Source organism: Rosa chinensis, chromosome 5 (assembly GCF_002994745.2).
Source record: "Rosa chinensis cultivar Old Blush chromosome 5, RchiOBHm-V2, whole genome shotgun sequence".
NCBI classification, from domain to species: Eukaryota; Viridiplantae; Streptophyta; class Magnoliopsida; order Rosales; family Rosaceae; genus Rosa; species Rosa chinensis.
Window position 1 is genome coordinate 13579481 of NC_037092.1, and position 23887 is coordinate 13603367.

The following is a 23887-nucleotide window of genomic DNA, read 5'->3' on the forward strand; positions in this document are numbered from 1 at the left end:
ACCAACGACTATCTTCCACGTGGTAGGCCAGCCCCCTCTCTCTGTCGCTACACGACAAGCGATTGGCTTCACGCCTAGTCTCTTTGCGGCGCCACGCTTCGTCAAGCTGTCGTCCACGTCCCTCCCTCGGCGCGTCGTCGTTTGCTAAGATAGTGATCATGTCAGCCACGATCAGGCCTGGGCCGAGCTGGCATGTGGGCTTGGTCGATCATGGAAATAGTCATGGACTTGACTATTTTCTTGGCTGTAGTCAAGAAGGGGAGGTGGCTGTAGTCAAGAAGGGGAGGGTTTTGCCCGGTCAAGCTTCCACCGCTGGAGCTGCATAAATTCCACAGTCGGTCACCACATCAGCTTTCTCTTAACTATGACCAGTCAAGTTCACACCGGTGGACTTGCTCTTGGATAAGAACCTCATAGCAAAGATGAGAACCATGGTCACATCACTCAATCGCGTGTGTTATTCAAGCCCAATCTTCAATAAAAGATTGAAAAAATAATAATTAAATACAGCAAAGCCCGGTGCATAAAGTCCACTACTTCTCCAAGTTCTTTACCATTCTCTTTATATTTTTTTTCTTGTTTTTATTGGCAGGTTAAAAAAAAAAGTACTAATGGGTCAATTTTTACAAAGCCCAATAGGTTAAGAAGAGTAGCGGAATACAAATCTTAATGAGGCTAGGAAACCAAAGGCTTCATATACATTGATTATATTCTCCTATATATAAGGCCACAATAAAACCATCTCTATCCTCCAATACATCGATCATGTCGCGACAGTATAGTTTACGGTCTCAGGGTCCATCTTCTCATGTAAGTAATTTTGTGATTTGTGGTCGAAATATGTAACTGTTAGGGTTTTTATGGTGTTTGTGAGAAAATAACCAATCTTTCTGCCCCGGCCACTTCTTCAGGAAAATGTGAATTCTATAGATTAAGGTCTCATCATGAGTTTCAAGTTAGTTTTTCTGAAGCTAGCTGCCGATATTGGGTAACTTTGGTGTTGGTTTGGAACATTCTCGTTTCAAGTGATTAGTATATATATATTCCCTAAAAATCACTATTTTGTTTTGGTTCCAGGGTACGTTGTTCAACCTCATAGAATCATGTTCATTACAACTTTGATTTTTGATTGCATTGATTTTAATCAAGGCTGGCCGGTGCAAGTTATGTTCCTATAACATGGTTCAGGCATGCATGTTCATTCCTTTGTTTGCTGGGATGGGTCAAAGTTTTTCTTCACTCAAATTTATGTGGCACAGTATCATGTTTATTTATTCCTTTCTTTTAATTGTGTGTTGTTCTTGAGAAAAAGGTCCAAATATGTTGAGCAGCTTTAGATTCCTCTACCTCGGCCTTTCGCCTTTTGATGAGTTTTGTTTTCGTGTACAGAACATTTGCTCCATCTGCTGGAGTAACTTGACAAACGGGCAAGGCCAAGCCATCTTCACTGCCGAGTGCTCACACTCTTTCCACTACCATTGCATTGCCAACAATGTCCAGCATGGAAATCTTTGCTGCCCTGCCTGCAGAGCAAAATGGAATAAAAATAATTTACCTTTCCAAGTTCCCCCTCTTCAACAAAATAACAAGAGTAAACATGGCTTCGCCGATGATGAACCTCTCTCGTCCGCCACACTCCTCAAAACTTCTGGCCCCCAGAATGTAACAGTCAAGACTCATACAGAGACCTCTGCTATCTCTGCTGCCGAATCACGCCCCCATTATCCTGTTCTAGTTAGCATTTGTGCACCACCCCTTCAAGATCCCGATGGTGAAGGCCGTACACCCATTGACCTTGTTACAATTCTGGACGTAAGCGGTAGCATGCTTGGCCAAAAGCTTGAACTTGTCAAGCAAGCTGTCAAATTCGTCATTGAAAACATGGGGACTTCGGACAGACTGTCTATAGTATCATTCTCAACAACTTCTAAACGACTCCTTCCTCTCCGTAGAATGACTGTTAAGGGCCGTGAAAGTGCAATCCAAGCTGTCGAATCTCTTAGAGCAGATGGTGGAACTGACATTGCAGAAGGACTCAAGATAGGAACTCATATCCTTGAGGAGCGAAGGGAAAGGAACCCTGTTGCTAGCATCATCCTCTTATCGGATGGCCAAGATAACCACTGTGACAACCCAAGCCAAATGTTGAAGAAATTGCCTGCTTCAATTCGTTCTAGTGACATGCAACATGAAATCCCAGTCCACACATTTGGGTTTGGCAACGACCATGATGCAAAGATTATGCATGCTATATCTAATGTATCAGGGGGAACGTTTTCGTACATTGAATCAGTTGGCATAATACAAGACGCTTTTGCTCTGTGCATTGGTGGTCTTCTCAGTGTTGTGGCTCAGGAACTTCGCTTCACGGTGAGGTCAGCATCACCTGGGGTGAAGATCGTGGAAATACCATCAGGGAGACATGTCAGTCAGATTTCTGATGAGCAAGGTGTTGTTGATGTTGGAAATATGTATGCAGAAGAGGAGAAACAGTTTCTGGTGTACCTCTCAGTTCCACAATCCGCAGCTCCAGATACCAAGACGTCTTTGGTAGACGTTTTATGCGTGTACAAAGATCTTGGTTCAGATGAGTTTATCCCGGTCCAAGGTGAGAAAGTAGAGATAACGAGACCTGATTTTTGTTCTCCTGCAGAAATGGCAGTGTCTTTGGAGGTTGATCGGCAGCGGAACAGACTTTTGGTGGCTGATGCTATTGGAGAGGCACAAAGGTTGGCTGAAATGGGCAATCTGGAGGCTGCACGGGCGGTTTTGACTCAGCGAAGAGAAACTCTCATGACATCAACAGCAGCCAAAGCTGGGGATGATCTGAGTCATATGTTTGAAACTGAGCTTAAACAAATCATGGATAAAATGGCAAGTATGAATTTGTATGAAGAGGTGGGGCGTGCTTACGCTCTCTCAGGGATGAGTTCCCATGCACGGCAGAGGGCCTCGGCTAGGGGTAACGCAGCAGGCTCGTGCCTGGCCGACAAGGCAGGTCGCAAACAACTTGCTACTAAAGCAGCGGGTCGTGCTACTTTTGAAACACCCGCTATGGTTAGAATGGTAAGAAAATCACAGAATAAGAGGAAGTCTGGTTCTAAATAAATAGAAGGTTAAGTTCGTTTTGTTAGCCTTCAGGCTGGATTTTGTTTCAATTGATTAAACAACTATGATTTTGTTTTTGTTTTTCTGCGGTCTATGATAGATTAAATTCATTGGGATTATTTATATTATTACTATTACTAAGTTTATAATCAATGCTGTGCTTGGATTATTGAGATCTGCCAACAGATAAGTGTTTTTACTTTGTCCTTCTAGGAAAATATATAATGAGAGGACAAATTAGGAAACAAATGCTTGTTACATTTTAAAAAGGCAGAAATATCACTTTGGTCATCGAATTATGGTTTGCTCGACACTTTGGTCATCCAACTTTTAAAAACTTCATTTTGGTCATCGAACTATATGACTGTATATCACTTTGGTCATTCTGTCTGTTTTCTCTTTAACTCCAGGGGTATTTTGGAGATTAAAAGGTTTACTTGCCATTTTTATAACTTAATCCAATTTTTCCCGCCTAAACATAAAATTTCATCCAATTTTGCCAACTTTTCCCTCCTTTTATAATTCCTCGATGTATTAAATCAATCTCTTTCTTCCTCTTATATTCCCTCACTTTGAATCATTCTTTGACTCGATCATTTTTCTCCGTTGTATGCTTTGATTACTGATAATGAATGCATGAATAAAAAGAGGGAAAAGTTGGCGAAATTGGATGAAGTTTTATGTTTAGGTGGGAAAAATTGGATTAAGTTATAAAAATGGCGGGTAAAATATTTCATCTCCAAAATACCCCTGGAGTTAACAGAGAAAACAGACGGAATGACCAAAGTGATATACGGTGATATAGTTTGATGACCAAAATGAAGTTTTTAAAAGTTGGATGACCAAAGTGTCGAGCAAACCATAGTTTAATGACCAAAGTGATATTTCCCCTTTAAAAAACTTTATAGAGTGCCCTTCCACTAAGGGATTCCTTTTTTGGTTTTTTCTAGGGATAAACATTAGACAAACTTTTCGATTACATTTCGGTATCTCAACCGTTCAGTTTTTAGGTCCTAATGTGTAGATCATTTCTGCAAATTTTCAGCCAAATCGGTGATCGTTAATATATCAAACTAGATTAAATCAATGGATGAACCAAATCTGTCAAACCTGAACCGTTCATACTTATAATTTTAAATCCCAGTTTTGAATGCCTTAATGATAATCAATTTGGCTGAAAATTTGCAGAAGTAATCTACACATTAGGACTTAAAAACTGAACAGTTGAGATGACGAAATTTATTCGAAAAGTTGGTCTAATGCCCTATTCCTGGAAAATACCCAAAAAATGAATCTCTCACTAGAATGGCCCTGTGTGTGTGTGTATATATATACCGCTGAAGTCTTCCAAATCACACCCTTTTGAAGCTCCTTTGATCTAAATGGAAGAATATTTTTGTGCTTCTATTGAGATGGTCTGACTCCTTGATCTCGTTGCTTTTGTTAGCTTGTCTCCAAATAGTTTCATGCGTTGATCTAATCCAGACTACGTACACTTGAGACATGATACATGAAGATAAAGGGCACTCTTGATTAATGAGAAAAGAAAAGAAAATCTACCATCGAATATAGATTGAGATTTTGAAATTAGCCTTACTAATGAGAAATATATGTTGATTGTCATGGAGACTCCAATAATGATGAAATCTCGACCAGAGCAGCCTAATTCCATTCTGATAATTTTGATAAGTTATTGTTAACTAAAATTTATATATCATAAATTGTGTTGTCAGCTATTCGATTCACTGAGTTATAACTCTGAAAAAAAATGAGAGCGAGGGCTCTCTCCTTTCCGCCCATTTGGCTGTGGAGAATCCTAGCTTTAGGCTTTCGTCCGTCGCAATCTTTGGCTCCTGTGGAGGCCCCCCTTCCTCGTGGTGCCTATTGACATGGTCAATCTCCCTAAGATCACTTCTCTCCCATGTTCAACTCATTGGTTGTTGCACCTGGTTCTCATCGGCTAGTTATACCCTGATTACTTTTTAAAATTAGATGTGCTTGTGCATCATGTTGTGTTTTATTGCTTTCTTTCAATGCGTTTGCATCGTTCCATGTACTACTCAGTTTTACTTATAATAAAATTTGTCGTCTTTCTCTTTAAAAAAAGAAAAAGATTATATTCTTGTGCAACTTGTAACCAAATTGAAAACAGATGAAATATATCTGACTATCGATTTATCAATTTTTTTTTTTAAAAAAAGAAAAAATCGATTTATCATTTTATATAACTAAACGCATCTCCCAATAATAAAATAAAACTTGCAACAACGAATAGTGATACACTATTCGAGCCTCTAACCACTCGAATCAACCATGATAATGTGTATCTATAAATTAGTAATGGGTCTTATTGGCTTCAAAGTAGACGAGTACAAGTCCCCTAGTCCTAGTGGGTTAAAAAATCGATTTTGACCCAGCCCCAACCAGCTCCCAAGTTCTAAATAGCGCTCCAGTTCCTCCAAACTCATCGTCTCCACCACTCCTCCGCCGCAAACCGACCAGCTCCTTACCGCCATCTCTCTCCTCTTCCGCAATTCCAAGCTCTCCGGCATCTTCAGTAACCGCACATCTAAGGTCAGCTTAATTGATCTTTCACACTCTCTCTCATAGCTAGTCTCATTCATATGTAGACGATATGATCAAAATACTTTTCAGTTGTTTTGCCCGGAAAATCTTTAACTCGGGAATCTCGGCATCGAGATTTTGACTCAAGGTTTTTCCGCCGCTGGTTTTGCCGCGAAAAATGGGGACTGGCGATTGTTTCTCTCCACTAAACCGACGTCCATTTCTCACCGTAATACCCCTCCTCTTCCCTCTTATTTACTGTTCTATGCTTTCTATATGTGGCGCTATTAGATGGCAGATTGGGAAAGTTAGATGTACGCCTTTAATCAAGGTTTATGATAAATGTTTAAGAGTTCAGATAAAGAGGAGTCCGGCAATTAAGGCTTTCTAAATGGAGATTGAAAATCTTATTAATAACATAACTTGAAGCCCAAGAAAGTTCTCTATTCTCCTATATATTGGCCGCTATATCTCCTTTCTTCAAAGAATACCTTCTTCTCCATTAGAAAACAACATGTCGTCTCAGGATGCATCTGCTCAAGTAAGTAGTTTTGTGATCTTTGCAACAAAAATTCTGGGTTTTAATGAGTTGTATAGATTAATTTTGGGTTTTGATGAATTTGCTATAGATTAATTGAAGTTTTGAGGTTTCTTTATGATGAATACACTTCGATCTTAATATGAGATTCACTAGACGTCTTTTTAGAAAACAAAACTGTTGCCCTAAATATCTCTATATACTTGGTTTTGGTTGCTACGAATTTTTCATACGTTTACAGTTCGGTTCGATTAAGTGACACTACCATGTTCATAACAACTTTTGTGTTTGGACTGAACTTAGACAGGAACTTTTTGTTATTAGATCGTGCATCCACAGTATCATGTTCAGTTTTGTTCACCAGGATCATGTTCATTCTTTTGTTGGGATCGGGGAAATTTTTTTTTTTTCAGTGATGTCGATGAATATGTACTGCTTAATTTGGCCTTTGCATGATTGCTAATATTGTATTAAATTGTTGCTTTCGTGTACAGAAAAATTGCGCAATCTGCTGGAGTAACGTGACAACAGGGCAAGGCCAAGCCATCTTCACTGCTGAGTGCTCACACTCCTTCCACTACCCTTGCATTGCCAACAATGTCCAGCATGGAAATCTTTGCTGCCCCATCTGCCGAGCAAAATGGGATAAGAATAATGTTCCTTTCCAAGTTCCCCCGCTTCAACAAAACAACTTGGGTGCACATGGCTTCGCTGATGATGAACCTCTCCCGTTCACCTCACCGGCTCAATCTTCTGTCCCCCAGAATGTCACAATCAAAACTCATACAGAGACCTCTGCTATCCCTGCTGCCGATTCACGCCCACAATATCCTGTTCTAGTCAGCATCTGTGCACCACCCCTTCAGGATCCTGATGGCGAAGTCCGTACACCGATTGACCTTGTAACAGTTCTAGACGTAAGTGGCAGCATGCAGGGCCAAAAGCTTCACCTTGTCAAGCAAGCTATCAAATTTGTCATAGAAAACATGGGGTCTTCAGATAGACTTTCTATAGTTTCATTCTCAACAAATTCTAGAAGAGTCCTTCCTCTTCGAAGAATGACCGTTGATGGCCGTGAAAGTGCAATTGAAGCTGTCGAATCTCTTGTAGCAGGTGGTGGAACTGACATTGCAGAAGGACTCAAAAAAGGAACACAAGTCCTTGAAGATCGGAGGCAAAGGAACCCAGTTGCTAGCATCATTCTCTTATCCGATGGCCAAGATAACTACTGTCGAAGCCCAAGCCAAATGTTGAAGAAATTGCCTGCTTCAATTCGTTCCAGCGACATGCAACATGAAATCCCTGTCCACACATTTGGGTTCGGCAACGACCATGATGCAAAGATTATGCATGCTATATCTGAGGAATCCCGGGGCACCTTTTCATACATTGAATCAGTTGGCATGATACAAGACGCCTTTGCTCTGTGCATTGGTGGTCTTCTCAGTGTTGTGGCTCAGGAACTTCGCCTCACAGTGAGGTCGGCATCACATGGAGCGAAGATTGTATCAATACCATCAGGGAGATATGTGAGTCAGATTTCTGATGACGGCTCGCAAGGTTTAGTTGATATTGGAAATATGTACGCAGAAGAGGTGAAACAATTTCTGGTGTATCTCTTAGTTCCACAATCCTCAGCTTCAGAGACTAAGACATCATTGGTGGACGTCTTATGCGTGTACAGAGATCTAGCTTCAAATGAGTTTATCCAGCTCCAAAGTGGGAGAGTAGAGATATCAAGACCACAGTTTTGTTCTCCTACAGAATTGGCAGTGTGTTTGGAGGTTGATCGCCAGCGGAACAGACTTTTGGTGGCTGATGCTATTGGAGAGGCTCAACGCTTGGCTGAAATGGGAAATTTGGAGGGTGCACGCGAAATTTTGACTCAACGAAGAGAAACTCTCTTAGCATCAGCAGCAGCCAAAGCTGGGGATAGTCTCAGTAATATGTTTGAAACTGAGCTTAAAGAAATCAGGGATAAAATGGCAAGTATGAAGTTGTACGAAGAGGCGGGGCGTGCTTATGCTCTGGCTGGAATGAGTTCACATTCACGCCAGAGGGCCTCTGCTAGGGGTAACGCAGAAGGCTCGTGCCTGGCCATGAAGGGTCGCAAACAACTTGCTACAAAAGCAGCGGGTCGTGCTTCCGGGGGTCGCGGTGTAGCAGTGACTCTTGCTGCCGGGGGTTTTGGTGGCAAGGGTGGTCCCAAAGGCAAACGCTCTGCAATGGATCACTTAGTGGCTGCTATGGGAGACTCTGATGAAGATGATGATATGGGCTTTGCTTTATGTGACGGAGGTTCATTTGACGGAGGCAATGATGTCCATCGAGGTGCTTTTGAAACACCAGCAATGGTAAGAATGGTACAGAAATCACAGCAGAAGAATCAATCTAAATAAGTCCAAGCTCTGGTCGTTTTGGCATTATACTCGATTTTGAGAGTATTAGCCTTGGGGCTACTTCTTGGTTCAAACCATGATTTGTTTTTGTTTTCCAGCTTATTATAGACTGAATTCATTGGGATTATTAATATTAATATTACTAGAAGTTCAATATTAAGACCCTGTGCTTGGATTGAGATGGTTTGCCAGCTGTGCTGCTCCATACTTATTTGTTCATTTTTCTTTTGGCGTGCCTATATCTACTGTAATTTTGTTTGGGAGAAATGTCTTATATATTACTAAACTAAATGTTAGTCACCTTTATATATGACTAGCCTTCCTGGGCCATGCTCGTACTTGCTATTAGGTGGTTTCTTATGAATACAATTATACCACAGAATGCTCATTTGAAGTTTATACACACACACACATACATGCGCGCGGATGCACACTTAAAATGCGTAATACTTTTTGTGTACGTGCACCCTCTGTTTCAAACTGCCAAGAGTAATCATGTTAAGAAAAAAGAAGAAGAAAACTATATTTTAGAACAAAATTGGATTCAAAGATGGAACAAACTCGGGATCAGTTTACAAACTGAATGACAAAAGAATATCAAACAAATTCGAAGACGTAAAACATTTACCCAGATGCCGTAAGATAACATTGATCATATTGAATTATTGATCAATGATTTTAATTAAAAACATTCTTTGTTGCCTTTTATTCAAAAAGAAATTGTAGTAGGAATTCCTTGAAGCGCACTACACAAAGAAGGAAGAGAGGAGTTCGTGAATCAGAACAGCCAAACTAATTTTTTGAGTTCCGAATAGTGCAGAGATTTCGATCAACCAAAGTCAATTCATTAGCTTGTATGTGGGTACTGGATTAGATCTTGCTTATATCTGTGACAGATTACTTCCTACAGAAAAACAGAGCAACTTGATGGAAAATTTAAAATACAAACTATAGCCATTGCTCCAATTACTAAACCTGAAAAAAGAAAACCTCCGAAATCAATAACCTTCCTACAATCCCCGTCTTTGGGTGCAATAAAATGGGCGAGAAGCTTAAAGCGAATCAGGGATTAAGATCGGCAAAAAATGAAATTCATAAACTCCCTTAAATTTCAAAAGCAGACCTCATCTTTCTTTCACATTTCCAGTTCTCACTTTCTCCTTTACGCTTGGTGAGCTTGACCGGATTAGATAAGTAGATAGGATAGGATTGGATTTGATTGTAATAGATGTGTTTGGTGCAGCAGGATTTCAGGATTTCTTAAGGGATATTGAAAATATTAAAATATATATATATATATATATATAATTAAAAAAAAGAACCTCCTCCGCTCGACGATTCCTCCGGTCACTTGCTCACCGTCGAGATCAGCAGCCCCGGTGCCGATCGGACTGTCGGCAAAGACCGCTCCCGGAGCGCCTGCCAGGTCTCCTGGCTCTGGCTTCTCAAATTCCAACAAATCACCGCCTCCTTCGCCTTCGTCACCAATTCCTTCGTAGCCCCCATCCGCACCGCGAACTGCGTCTCCCGATTCGCAAGCCGAGTCGGCCTCGTTGCGGCTCTACCGAGTCATCAAGGGCCTTCTGATCTTCGTGCTCTTGTTGCTCTGCGTTGAGCTCGTCGCCTACTTTAATGACATTTCAGTCCGCCGTCGGAATCGTCTACGCCAATTGGCTCCACGTCAGAGTCAATTACCTGGCGCCGCCGCTGCAGACCTTCACCAACGTCTACTCTGCATTGTGCTGTTATCAAGTAGAAGAGGTCGAAGAGAGTAGAGAGATAACCGGTTGGATTTGATTTATCTTACCTTTTCAAGAGGATTTCTAATCCAAGTCTGATTGGAAACAATATTTCCGGCCCACACTTAACTGGGCTTCCAAACATGACAACTTGCCTGATTGGCAATTTCTTTTCATATCCATCCCTTATATCAGGGCAAACAAACGCAGCCTTAGTTCGTTTGCATTTTGAATGAAAAGAACCACTTCTGAAGGTGGGAGATGGCTGACTCAAACCATTGAATCACGCTTTGCTGTTAATTTTCTAGCTCCCACGTCTTTTTTAATTTCTGAGTTGCTTTTGTTTGACATGGACATCAATAGCCTTCAAATTTTATTTTTTCTACTATAGGCTTTCTAACCTATAGTAGGGTGTGTACTTACATAAGCATTTGCAAGCATAATTAGCTATAATGAGCCACGCTCATGATACAGCCAGCGGTACCAACTACCGCCAACTGTGTGACATACGGAAACACAGCCAAACAGGCTATCGCTTAAAAACTGACTTTTTTTAACATCACTCTAATATTAATAAGGACTAAATTAATATTACTAACAATTCATAATGGACCTTTTTATCAAAAGGGAAACTAGGTGACTTTTTTATCATTTCACACTCTAATGTGACATTTTCCATCATTTCTCTATGTTTATTTTTCAAAAAAGATACGTGGGCTTGTTGTAGCCTTGGTAACCAGTTCATAGATCTACCATTGACACGTGTCTACTAGTGTTCATGACTCCATGTATAGAACTGATTCGACTTGAGATTTTTATAACCGGTTTAGTTTTCACTTACTTTTTAAAGGTAGTTCGCAACAAATTTGTATTGCCCATAGTAAATATTTAGCATGATGAGCCCAAGTTACGGCAGGTCGCCATTCAAAATATGCAAACAAACATAATCATTTGTCACGGATTTGTGAAAGGGACCGTGAACACTTACCCAATTTCAGCTTTAAAATTGCCCACTTACTCCACTAAGAGTTTTTTAACCTCATTTACCCAATTCAGTGTTAAATGACAATTTCAACCTTCAACTAATTAAAAAATTACAGGTTCACTCTCTCTCCTCTATCTCTCTCTACAGCTGCAAACTCTCTCCCTCTCTCTCTCTCTCATCTCTTTCCGGCGAGGAACATCCCCATCGATTTTGGCGGCGCAGGTTCGGATCCTGATGGCGACGGAGACGGCGACAACACGGTGAGGCTGAGTGACGCCGACGACGCTGCTTTTCCCTTGCGGCTTTCCTTTCCCGGACAGAGGCGAAGCTTCGAAGCTCCACGCTCCAAGTTCGGGTCTGGGCTTCACTCGGACGCTTCAACATCGCTCAGACGACGTCGTTCTCCAAGTTCAGGTTTGGGCTTCAAGTTCTCAGAGAGTCGTTCTCCAAGTTCTCGAACGTTGACGCTTCAACGTCGCTCAGACGCATCGTTCTGTTGGATTTTTTTTGGGGGTAAATTTGGCATAAGGCTTATACATGTCTAAGGAAAGAGGAAAGAAGAAAGAAAAAAAAAGGTTTTATCGAGGAATTATGCATGTCTATTGCGGGTCAATAATATGATTATTGGGAGGCAATAAAATTATTATTGGTAATAATAAGATTATTTATTTGGATAAACCTACAAAAACTTTCAAAATTATAAATATTTTCATTTTTCACTAATTATTGATCCCCAATACCCTTGTTATTGGGGAGCAATAATATGTTTATTGAGGGGCAATAACATGATTATTGGGGGGCAATAATATGATTACTGGGTATTATTGGGGGGTAATAAAATCAGACGCCGAAATCCAATCACCAGTCCAGCAATCGGATCCTGGATTCGGGTGACTGGTTGTCGGATTCCGGTCACTAGAAGCCGGACTCCGGTCACCGGTCACCGGAGACCTCGACCGGCCATTGGTCACCGGAGCACAGCAAGGTGAAGGATGACTTCTCTCTCTAAGTGAGAAAGGAGAGGGCAAAAAAGTCCCAAAAATAAATAAAAAGAATAAAAAAAGAATTAATTGGGTATTAGGAAAATAATCTCTTAGAGTGTTTTGGGTAAATTGGGTTAAAAAACTGTTAGTGGAGTAAGTGGACAATTTTAAAACTGAAATTGAGTAAATGATCATTTCCCAAAAATCGTAATTAAAACGTACTAAGCCTAAAACGTCATATCTAGCAAGCAAAAGTTTGCGAATTTGGATTGTAATCGGATTATCGGGGTAAACAGCTAAAACCCAATCCATTTCCTCTTTTAATTGGTAAAATCAAAGAATTAGTGAAGTTATTGCCAAAAAAAAAAATCGTGAACTGCTGGTATATGGGCTTCAAGGTTCGATCCAATATAACGAATACTGGGTAGATGGGTTTCAAGTATAGAAGATTAGAAGCAGTAGAGGGTTCATCCAACTCCGATGAGGGCTCTCTCAGTTTCGAAGCTCTCGCCGCTCCAAAGTCGGTTTTATCACTTATCAGTTATCAGTTAGTCAGCACTGAGCACTTTGTTTTTGCTTTGGAAAATCATTTGTCTGATTCATACATAAAATATATGTATATGTGAATATGATTGATCAATTTTTCCGTCGTTGTTGTTTGTATCATATTTCATATCTTCATTTTGCTGCCGCTGAGGTTTCAGCTGTGAAACACTTGGAGGCAATATACTAATGTTCATTTTGACCAGGATACTTTACCCTTATGTTTTATTTACAGTTCATATGCTCTGGATTTCTCGCAAAGACTAGGAATGTCTCTTTCGGTTTACATGTGTATAGATGAGAATTCCCAATCGGTTGATTATTATATTTTACGTTCTTATTTTAATGGGAGATTATTTCTATGGGAAATGATCATATCTTGGGGGTTAAGGAAACCCAAAGGCTACCTGGTGCATGGTCTCTTATATAAAGGCTCATTTCTTCAAAGAATTGGTACAATACACTTTGAGGCTGAAGGTTTCTTTGTTCTGAAAATTTTAGCTGATAATCAATCACATAGTCCTTGTTCTCTCTTCTGGTGTTTGGTGTTTGAAGACTTGTTTGATCACTCATTCACTCCAAACATGAATTCGTCTGAGGCTGCATCTGATCAAGTCAGTAATTTTGTGATTTTTTGGGTCGAAGTTTTTTATGAGAAATATGCTTGATTTGGTAGACTAAAACGTACTAGTATCGCAAGACTTTTTCATCTTTTGGGATGAGGCACACAAGAAATCCCTTTTTATATCTATATTGGTTTGTTTTTCAGTTGACAACACGATTCTATACCGCTCTACCTTCTTTATACTACCTTCTAGCCATATTTAGTTCATTTGAGATTTTGTTCTTTTGAGACATGCTTATGTCTTGTATATATTAGTAAACATTTTGTAAACAGTACTTTGTTTTGGTTATGACTTTTGAATCTTGACTGAATTAAGACTAATTATTTGTGTGGTAATATTCCTTTGTTGTTGTAGGGATGTCAAAAAGTTCGTTTCTTCATTCAATGTAGTTGATAGAGCCTCTTCTTTTTTGTTATTCCTGAGAAAACTAACCATATATACATGTGAACAACTTATTGATTTTTGTTTTTGAGCAAGTCTTACTGGTCTGGTCATCTGATGACTGACTGATTATTGTTTTAAATTGTTGTTTCGTATACAGAACAATTGTGGCATTTGCAGTAGTAGCCTGACAACAGAGCAAGGCCAAGCCATCTTCACTGCTGAGTGCTCACACTGTTTCCACTACCCTTGTATAGCCAACAATGTCCAGCATGGAAATCTTTACTGCCCCATCTGCCGAGCAAAGTGGAATAAGGATAATGTGCCTTTCCAAGTTTCTCCTCCACAAAACAATAACTCAGCTGCGATCCCTCCTCACATCCCATTCCCATCGCAGCAGCAAACCCGTTGGTATCAGTACCCATCCATGCAGGAACCCGAGTACCCTCCTGAGCCACCTACCTTCTCTGACGATGAACCTCTCCAATCGTCAACCTCACCTATTCAATCCCTTGTCCCCCGGAAAATAACACTTAAGACTCATACAGAGTCCTCTGCTATCTCTGCGGCAGAATCAAGCCCAAATTTTCCTGTCCTTGTCAGTATTCGTGCACCACACCTTAATGATTCTGAAGGCCATGGTCGTACGCCCATTGACCTCGTAACAGTTTTAGACGTAAGTGGCAGCATGCGAGGCACAAAGATTTCCCTTCTCAAGCAAGCTGTCACATTTGTCATAGAAAACTTGGGGCCTTCGGATAGACTTTCTATTGTTTCGTTCTCATCAAGTTCTAGAAGAGTCTTTCCTCTCCAGAGAATGTCCGTTGATGGTCGTGAAAGTGCCATCCTAGCCATTGAGTCTCTTAGAGCAGGTGGTGCAACTAACATTGCAGAAGGACTGAAGAAAGGAACTAAGGTCCTTGAAGATCGAAGGGAAAGAAACCCAGTTTCCAGCATCATCCTCTTATCTGATGGCAAAGATACATACAATACAACTGCAAACCGACTGTTGAACCAGTTGCCTGATTCGATTCGTTCTAGCAACACGCAACAGGAAACCCCAGTCCACACATTTGGATTTGGCTACGATCATGATCCCAGCATTATGCATGCTATATCTGATGTGTCAGGTGGCACCTTTTCGTTCATTGAATCAGTTGAAATGATACAAGACTCCTTTGCTCTGTGTATTGGGGGTCTTCTCAGTGTTGTGGCTCAGGAAGTTCGCCTAACAGTAAGGTCAGCATCACCTGGGGTGAAGATTTTAGCAATACCATCAGGGAGACATGTGAATGAGATTTCTACTGAGGGTCAGCAAGGTGTTGTTCATGTTGGAAATATGTATGCTGAAGAGGAAAAACAATTTCTGGTCTACCTAACAGTTCCAGAATCGTCAGCTCCGCAGGCGCATACTAAGACGTCATTGTTAGAGGTGTTATGCATGTACAAATATCTAGCTTCAAATGAGTTGATGGAGGTGCAAGGTGAGAAAATAGAGATACTGAGGCCTGAGGTTTGTTCCCCTGCTGAAAAGACAGTTTCTTTGGAGGTTGATCGGCAGCGGAACAGAATATTGGTGGCTGAAGCTATAGCTGAGGCACAAAGGTTGGCTGAGATTGGAAATCTGGAGGGTGCACAGGCTCTTTTGGCTCAACGGAAAGAAATTCTCTCAACATCAACAGCAGCCCAAGCAGGGGATTTTCACAGTAATTTGTTTGAAACTGAGCTTAGAGAAATGATGGATAGAATGGCAAGTATGAAGTTGTATAAACGAACCGGGCGTGCTTACGCTCTCTCAGGACTCAGTTCCCATAAGTTGCAAAGGGCCACAGCTAGGAAGTGTCGCAGGGTTTCCCATAGTGGGGGCTTTGAAGGTCGCAAGGCTTCCGGTGCTTCATCAGGTGCTACTCCAGGTGAATCGCCTGCCGCCGTTGGTGCTTTTGAAACACCTGCTATGGTCAGAATGGTAGAAAAATCACAGAAGAGGAATCAACCTGCGCCAGACCAAGTCTAAATCCACTCCATTCTGGCACTAGTAATAATCAGAGATAGCCTTCAGCCTGCTTGTTCTATTTTGGTCTGGTATGTGTCGTGTGTGTGAATTTGTTTACTGTAAATAGTTTGTCATAAATATGATCTTCCGTGTTGTTTGGGTTTTGTTATTTGCACTTTCTGTAGCTGGCTTTTGGTAGTTAGAAATCTTGCTGTGAATGGAAGATTGTGGATTTTTCTTAGTATTTCTATACTTAAGCTTGCTCTTTGCAGAATATCATGGCTTGCTATTCTCAAAAATAAAAAATAAAATCGAAACTATGCCTTGCTTTGGTTCCCTACAGACCATGTAATTCATAACAGAGTTAAACTCATGAAAAACAAAATGGGATTTTGACAAATAACAACTATATATTCCATGATTTTGAACATACCAACTTGGTGTAATAGCTACTCGTATTCCGTGATAAGTTATAGAACCGTTGTGCTAATAAAATACATCTAAAATGAAATATCTAACAATCTAACAAGTTACAAGTTAGGAAATTTTGTTACTAAATCCATTTCTCAACTATTATTTTCATTTTTGAGGGCAACGGAAGACATAGTCATACGACCTCACTCGGTCAAGCTTGAGAGCTTCGAAGACCCCTCATATTACATATCGATACTCAATTATTAAAAAGACTAAACTCCGAAGAATCAGAGCCTCCCAAAACCTAAAAAAAAAAAATGCAAGAAAAAAAATGCAGAAATAGAGAATTCCTATACAACCCTAAATCAAAGCAAACTGTCTGACATGTCTTGACGCCTAAAACATATCTAGTGTACATCTCCACTCATCAATCCGACAAACAGCTTCGACTTAGAAACTGAATAGGAGCAAGAGGAGGATAGGCCGCCCCAGAAGGCCCAGACATAGCCCAACCCAAATGAGGGTGAGAAGGGAAACGGGCTAGCCTTAGGACCAGCCCAAGAGGCGAAGGCCAAACGTCGAAGGCCTTAACCTTTCATCTCCCCCACCCACGCTAACCTGATCTAAGCCTGTAGAGAAACAACCCCTTATCTAACCCAGCCTTCCCCCATCAAGACAGCTGAAAAGGACGTCGCCTTGGATCTAGCCTGGTAAGCAACTATTGATAAAATAATTTGGGATTCACATCCAAAACCAATTGGCAATGGATGGAGTGGCCCAAACCATTATAAACTACTAGGTAAGGTTATATTTTTCCAATGTGAGAGTTATATTTTTCACATTCTCAACACGTCCCCGCACGTGTGGCGATTTCTCAAGCCATACACGTGGACAAGTTATATTAGATGACAGTGAGCACGTGTGGCCATCGCTGAAACCAAACACTTGGGTAACCCGCTCTGATACCATGATAAAGTAATATGTGGTTCACATCCAAAACCAATTGGCAATGGATGAAGTGGTCCAAACCTTTTGTTAACGTTAGAATCCGAGGGGACTCTAGTTAGCTATAAATAAAGAGAGAGAGAGAGAGATTGACACAAGATGTATAGTGGTTCGCCTCCGCATGAGCGGGAGACTACGTCCACTTGAATGTTGTACTAGTGTGTCGAGCCTTGCGGCCCAACAAGATTACAAAGTATGTAATGGGATTGTGATGGAATGGATCCATGTTTAAGTGGGAGGAGAGTTCCTTTTATAGGTGAAGGAAGCCATCTCCTTTACATTGTTTTCGATGTGGGACAAGCAACAACTATTCTAGTATAGAAAAGCCTATTTGTGAGGGCAACTTGGCAAAGCCGGAAAGGTGGCTTCCCGGCGGCGGATTTGCGACTTCCGGATACCGTGGCGTAGCTTGAACATAGGGCTACACGATGGATGTCTCGGTTGGGCCTTGCCATGTCTCGTGGATGTCCCAAAGTGCGTGTTACTTATGCTTGGTGAGATAGCAAATACTCCATATTGTTGGAGGTATGTACAAGTCCCCGAAGTCCCCGAGTAAGAGTAGCTTCTTGGTTGGGGAGTTTATAAACAAAATGTCACCAAGCATAAGTAACCGGGCGGTACGGAGTCCCCACAAGTCCCCGAACTCCGTAAGCAAGAAGGGACTCGTTAACCTGTAAAACAAAGACAAAACAGGCATATGTAGGATTCTCGTTGTATTGGGCAACAAATGTGAGTTGCACCTATATGCGTTGGCATATACGAACGTATGGGGTGCATGATACATGTTGATGTATACACTCGAATGGCGCCGAGTACGATCGCTTATGACGTACAAACTCGAGAACGCGTATGGTCGTGTGAGCATATGAATTGCATACGATAAATGTAAGTTGTATGAGTGTTGCGGAGGTAAGCGTTTGTAATTCGTGAGTGTTGAATGCTTGAACGCTTGTGTTTGTTTGGTTGTCGCTAGTATTAATGGAACGCGAAAAGAATTCAATTTGTCGCAGGCGACAAATGGTAGAAGAATTCAATATTCCATTAACGTGTGGTGTGTTGAGTAGACATGAGTGTAAAGCTCGAGGATTGCCGGGAAGGCATGAGCGGAAACTCAAGGGTTGCCGGGGAGGCGTGAGCGGAAGCTCAAGGGCTGCCGGGGAGGCATGAGCGGAAGCTCAAGGATTGCCGGGTAGGCATGAGCGGAAGCTCGTAGGGTTGCCGGGAAGGCATGAGCGGAAGCTCGTGGGTTGCCGGGGAGGCATGAGCGGAAGCCCAAGGGTTGCCGGGTAGGCATGAGCGGAAGCTCGTGGGGTGCCGGGAAGGCATGAGCGGGAAGCTCGTGGGTTGCCTGGGAAGGCATGAGCGGAAAGCTCGTGAGCGGAAGCTCAAGGGTGCCGCGAAGGCGTGAGCGGAAGCTCGGGGTGCCGCGAAGGCGTGAGCGGAAGCTCGGGGTGCCGCGAAGGCATGAGCGGGAAGCTCGTGAGCGGAAGCTCAAGGGTGCCGCGAAGGCGTGAGCGGTAGCGGAAGCTCGGGGTGCCGCGAAGGCATGAGCGGAAGCTCGGGGTGCCGCGAAGGCGTGAGCGGAAGCTCGGGGTGCCGCGAAGGCATGAGCGGAAGCTCGGGGTGCCGCGAAGGCGTGAGCGGAAGCTCGGGGTGCCGCGAAGGCGTGAGCGGAAGCTCGGGGTGCCGTGAAGGCATGAGCGGGAAGCTCGTGAGCGGAAGCTCAAGGGTGCCGCGAAGGCGTGAGCGGTAGCGGAAGCTCGGGGTGCCGCGAAGGCATGAGCGGAAGCTCGGGGTGCCGCGAAGGCGTGAGCGGAAGCTCGGGGTGCCGCGAAGGCGTGAGCGGAAGCTCGGGGTGCCGCGAAGGCGTGAGCGGAAGCTCGGGGTGCCGCGAAGGCATGAGCGGAAGCTCGGGGTGCCGCGAAGGCGTGAGCGGAAGCTCGGGGTGCCGCGAAGGCATGAGCGGGAAGCTCGTGAACGGAAGCTCAAGGGTGCCGCGAAGGCGTGAGCGGTAAGCTCGTGAGCGGAAGCTCAAGGGTGCCGCGAAGGCGTGAGCAGAAGCTCATGAGCGGTTGCCGCTGAGGCGAGAGCGTGGAAGCTCGGCGGTGCCGCTGAGGCACGAGCGCGAAAAGCTCTGCGGTGCCGCTGAGGCACGAGCGCGAAAAGCTCGGCTATGCCGCTGAGGCACGAGCGCGAAAGATCGGCGGTGCCGCTGAGGAAGCTCGGCGGTTGCCACTGAGGCACGACCGCGCAAGCTCGGTGTTGCCGCTGAGGCACGAGCGCGAAAGCCTGGCGGTGCCGCTGAGGCACGAACGCGAAAGAGTGGCGGTGCCGCTGAGGCACGAGCGCGAAAGCCTGGCGGTGCCGCTGAGGCACGAACGCGAACGCGTGGCGGTGCCGCTGAGGCACGAGCGCGAAAGCCTGGCGGTGCCGCTGAGGCACGAACGCGAACGCGTGGCGGTGCCGCTGAGGCACGAGCGCGAAAGCCTGGCGGTGCCGCTGAGGAATTAACGGGTAGCTCGAAGGTGGTGCCCTGAGGCATGAGCGTGACCGTTGCTAATTATGCTTGGGCTGTATGTATAAGTCCCCGAAGTCCCCAGTCAAGGAGGGTGTCCTTGCGGGTTGATACCAAAGCGTAGCTTTGTGCCGCATATCAAGCATAATTAGTGCGAGTGCGTCGTCCATCTAGAATTGGTCGGAGCGAACGCTTCGTGCCCTTTCGGGTGGGCCCCTGCTAGGCCCGCCAGGGAGTCCCCACTCCTGGCTATAGACCTCCGGATGGTCGGGAAATTGTTTGATGAGGGGAGCTGCGCGGAGCAGAGGGTGTTGGGTAGCGAGCCCAATCTTAGATACCCAAGCGTCGGGGTTAACTGCCGGATCAATGGCTGCCGTGGGCTGTGTTAACTAGTCCCTAGCTGTTTTCTCGAAGGAGAAACTTGACTGCAATGCCGCGTAGCGGTCATTGTCATTATGAGGCGTTGCCTCACCGCTTGGCGGTTGGTGTGAATGAAAAATGATAAACACATAGAGCAAGTAATAAAATTTTGTTTGAGTGTCCCATACTTATTTAATTGAGTTGCACTTAAAAATAGAAGCATGAGATATGTGTATAGCATGTACTTGTAGGAAAGTTGCTAATAACATGCTTAAAAGTAGTAAAAGCATGGCATTGGCATGGTAGTAGCTCTAATCGCAAGAGCGGAAAAGATAAGATGAAGTTACTTATCTTGTGCCAATTTGGAGGCTAGCGGAGTTTGGCTGAGCGTGACGGTCCATTGCTTGTGGCGGATAAAGTATTCTGATAATGCTCGTCAACCCGTAATTGAGGTTGAAGTATTGGTTCCGTTTTGAGGAAGTTGCCGAGAGAGCTAATCGAACCTCAAAACAAAGCAAACAATTAGCATATAAGTTTGTAAAATTATTAAATGTTTGATATGTGCATTGACCGGGGGCCAGGGTAATGCATTAGTATTGTGGACCGTGGACGTTTAAGTGGCATGGTGCCATATAATGTCTAATGCATGCATCACATCATGTAACATGTTTTGATTGGCATGGCTTATTAGTCACTAGCCGTATACCATGTGTTCTGTTTAATTAAGTTGGACCACAACTATATATACATATGCACAATTGATGTGCTTCTGCCACATGCATAATTAGGTGAAGAAGTTCTGACATGTGTGTGTACTAGTAATTAAGCTATAGCCGTGTGCAGGCGCATAGAAACATAAGCCAAGTTTAATCATCAATAGGCATAATAGTTTGTGTAAGCAAAGTGTCCAGTTGAGGACTTGTACCCTCGCATGTGCCAGACAATTAATGTAATTTGACCAGAGCATGCACGTGTGTACGGTATACAAGTCTGTCAAGTTATATGAAGACAAAGCATAGATAATCATGGTCACGTTGCAGCATATAGATGCAAAGCATGTGCAAATTAGTGAGCATGCTGCACTTAAAGTGAGTGATGATACGTGTCTTGCATATGTGCGCAAAAAACTATAATTTATGTGTGGCCTTAAATTGTTAGTCATGTCTCTGCATAGGCACGTGAGTATCACAGAAAGGGATAGTAAGGCTTATCTCTTGGTCGGCCTTTGTTGTAGAGGAATTCAGTTCAAATCAGAGAGATTCAGTGTGGCCGAAGAAGAAGATCAGCGGATGATTTGGAGTCAGCGGAGGACTGCCAGCGAGTGAAGACTTGGTTCTCAACTGAGATGGAGTCAGCGAAGACGCTGGATGGCAGGCCTAGCGGAGGCTGGTGCTCAGCGGAGAAACTTCTGGCTAGCGGTTGGTTGCTAGCGGTGTTGTGGCTCCTAGCGGAGTTTTGGGATCAGGGGAGCCTGGGCATCAGCGTTACCTGGCCGGCGGAGCCTTAGGACATCAGCGGTAACCTTGATGCTCCCTCAAGATTTCGTTGGCGGTGATACCTAGCATGAGGTTGATTGATTAGTTGTTCGGTTGATGCCTGCTCAAAGCTTCATGGGTTGAGCACCATTCTCCTTGACGCTGATCGAAGAAGAAGATAGAAGTTGTCATGGGTGTCCAAAGTATATGTAGTGGTGCCCAAATAATGGTTGACGGAGGCCTTTGGCGGAGCTATTGCTAGCAGTGGCTCGTTAGCGGAGGTGTTGTGCAGCGGGACACTCGGAGCTCAGCGGAGGAAGTTCAGCGGAGGAACTCCGGCGGAGGAAGCTTCTTCAAGAACTTTGAGGCTGGCGGTGCCATGCCCAGCGGAGGATGCTCGGCGCAGTGACGGGCTAAGTGGATTTCAGCCGTAAGCCTTGGCCGCTGAAGAAGTGTGGCGGAAGATTCGGCCCCGGAGGTTGGCGGTGCCAGTGAAGTGTGGCGGAGCTGGTTCGGCGGAACAGAGGACCAGCGGAGGACCAGAGCTGCAGTAAGCGGAGGAGTTGGGCGGAGGATCTATGGCTGGCGGAGCGGAGGAAGTGTTATGGCAGCTAGCGGAGGAGCTGTGTAAGCTGTCGGAGCTGGGCGGAGCTTCGAAGCTGCAGCGGAGCAGTGCAGCGAGTGTGCAGCGGAGCGGAGCTCATGGGTGACGGAACCGAAGTCTGGCGGTGATGACGCTGGCGCTGATGATGTTTGAAGAATGGTGATGGGTGTCCAGAGTAAATCTCTGGGTGTCCAGAGAAAAGTTGGCACCTAAAATTTTTTTTTTTTTTTGTGTTCAGCGGAAACTTTTTTGAGTTGGGCGGTGACTTGCCCTTGACTGGCGTTGACCGTCTCCGCCGGGCGTTGACCACGTGTTGACCAACCCCGCCGGGCGTTGATCAACCCCGCCGGGCGTTGACCAACCCCGCCGGGCGTTGACCAACCCCGCCGGGCGTTGACCAACCCCGCCGGGCGTTGACCAACCCCGCCGGGCGTTGACCAACCCCGCCGGGCGTTGACCAACCCCGATTTGATGTTTGAACGAGCGTTGACTCGATACCTTCGGGTCGAAGTTCGTGGTAAGTGACGAAGCCTTTGTGTGTCGGCTTCCCACAGACGGCGCCAATGTTAACGTTAGAATCCGAGGGACTCTAGTTAGCTATAAATAAAGAGAGAGAGAGAGAGATTGACACAAGATGTATAGTGGTTCGCCTCCGCATGAGCGGGAGACTACGTCCACTTGAATGTTGTACTAGTGTGTCGAGCCTTGCGGCCCAACAAGATTACAAGAGATGTAATGGGATTGTGATGGAATGGATCCATGTTTAAGTGGGAGGAGAGTTCCTTTTATAGGTGAAGGAAGCCATCTCCTTTACATTGTTTTCGATGTGGGACAAGCAACAACTATTCTAGTATAGAAAAGCCTATTTGTGAGGGCAACTTGGCAAAGCCGGAAAGGTGGCTTCCCGGCGGCGGATTTGCGACTTCCGGATACCGTGGCGTAGCTTGAACATAGGGCTACACGATGGATGTCTCGGTTGGGCCTTGCCATGTCTCGTGGATGTCCCAAAGTGCGTGTTACTTATGCTTGGTGAGATAGCAAATACTCCATATTGTTGGAGGTATGTACACCTTTATAAGCCCATGGGTAAGGTTATATTTTTCCAATGTGGGAGTTATATTTTTCCAATGTGGGAGTTATATTTTTCACATTCTCAACACACCCCACACATGTGGCGATTTCTCAAGCCATACACGTGGACGAGTTAAATTGGGTGACGGTGAGCACGTGTGGCCATCGCTGAAACCAAACATGTGGGTAACCCGCTTTGATACCATGATAAAGTAATCTGGGGTTCACATCCAAAACCAATTGGCAATGAATGGAGTGGTCCAAACCCTTATAAACCTATAAGTAAGGTTATATATTTCCAATGTGGGAATTATATTTTTCACATTCTCAACAACTATAACCGAGGAGGAGGAGACCCCAACATGAACCTTCCTCGCCTCCAGCAAAGCACCAATGAGTGCTTCACGCCTCCACAGACCGCTGACACCGACCACTGCACACAGTATGCCAACGACCAACAATCGCTTGAAAGAAGTCAGGTCAAAGGACACCCCCGACGACCGCACCCGAACGGTGCTGGCACGCCCACGCAAGAAAAGAGACTGTTGACCAGCTGCAATAAAAATGGAGCCAAACAACCGCC

General features: G+C 44.1%; 3 protein-coding genes across 4 annotated transcripts; all 3 read left to right on the forward strand.

Annotated features, from left to right (window-relative positions):
* The first annotated feature begins 757 nt into the window (after positions 1-757).
* On the forward strand, positions 758-3108 carry LOC112203199 (E3 ubiquitin-protein ligase WAV3). The gene is made up of 2 exons (XM_024344196.2): positions 758-810; positions 1390-3108. The coding sequence occupies exons 1-2, from the start codon at positions 766-768 to the stop codon at positions 3106-3108; spliced, it is 1764 nt and encodes a 587-aa protein (XP_024199964.2). The 5' UTR covers positions 758-765.
* A 2688-nt stretch (positions 3109-5796) lies between these two features.
* LOC112203200 (E3 ubiquitin-protein ligase WAV3) lies at positions 5797-8757 on the forward strand. 2 transcript variants are annotated; one of them, XM_040507182.1, is made up of 2 exons: positions 5797-5902; positions 6706-8757. In XM_040507182.1, the coding sequence occupies exons 1-2, from the start codon at positions 5852-5854 to the stop codon at positions 8608-8610; spliced, it is 1956 nt and encodes a 651-aa protein (XP_040363116.1). In that variant the 5' UTR covers positions 5797-5851; the 3' UTR covers positions 8611-8757. The 2 variants fall into 2 exon arrangements, with proteins under 2 accessions (XP_040363116.1, XP_024199965.1); XM_024344197.2 differs by lacking the exon at positions 5797-5902 and adding an exon at positions 6072-6214 and having other exon boundaries at positions 6706-8755.
* A 4586-nt stretch (positions 8758-13343) lies between these two features.
* LOC112166521 (E3 ubiquitin-protein ligase WAV3) lies at positions 13344-15954 on the forward strand. The gene is made up of 2 exons (XM_024303388.2): positions 13344-13474; positions 14028-15954. Exons 1-2 carry the CDS (start codon positions 13445-13447, stop codon positions 15879-15881), a joined length of 1884 nt encoding a protein of 627 aa, XP_024159156.1. The 5' UTR covers positions 13344-13444; the 3' UTR covers positions 15882-15954.
* The last annotated feature ends 7933 nt before the right edge of the window (positions 15955-23887 follow it).

Coding starts and splice junctions, on each gene's coding strand:
- LOC112203199 (XM_024344196.2), top strand. CDS start 766: ATGTCGCGACAGTATAGTTTACGGTCTCAGGGTCCATCTTCTCAT. Junction 811..1,389: donor CTCAGGGTCCATCTTCTCAT/GTAAGTAATTTT, acceptor TTTCGTGTACAG/AACATTTGCTCCATCTGCTG.
- LOC112203200 (XM_040507182.1), top strand. CDS start 5,852: ATGGGGACTGGCGATTGTTTCTCTCCACTAAACCGACGTCCATTTCTC. Junction 5,903..6,705: donor ACCGACGTCCATTTCTCACC/GTAATACCCCTC, acceptor TTTCGTGTACAG/AAAAATTGCGCAATCTGCTG.
- LOC112166521 (XM_024303388.2), top strand. CDS start 13,445: ATGAATTCGTCTGAGGCTGCATCTGATCAA. Junction 13,475..14,027: donor CTGAGGCTGCATCTGATCAA/GTCAGTAATTTT, acceptor TTTCGTATACAG/AACAATTGTGGCATTTGCAG.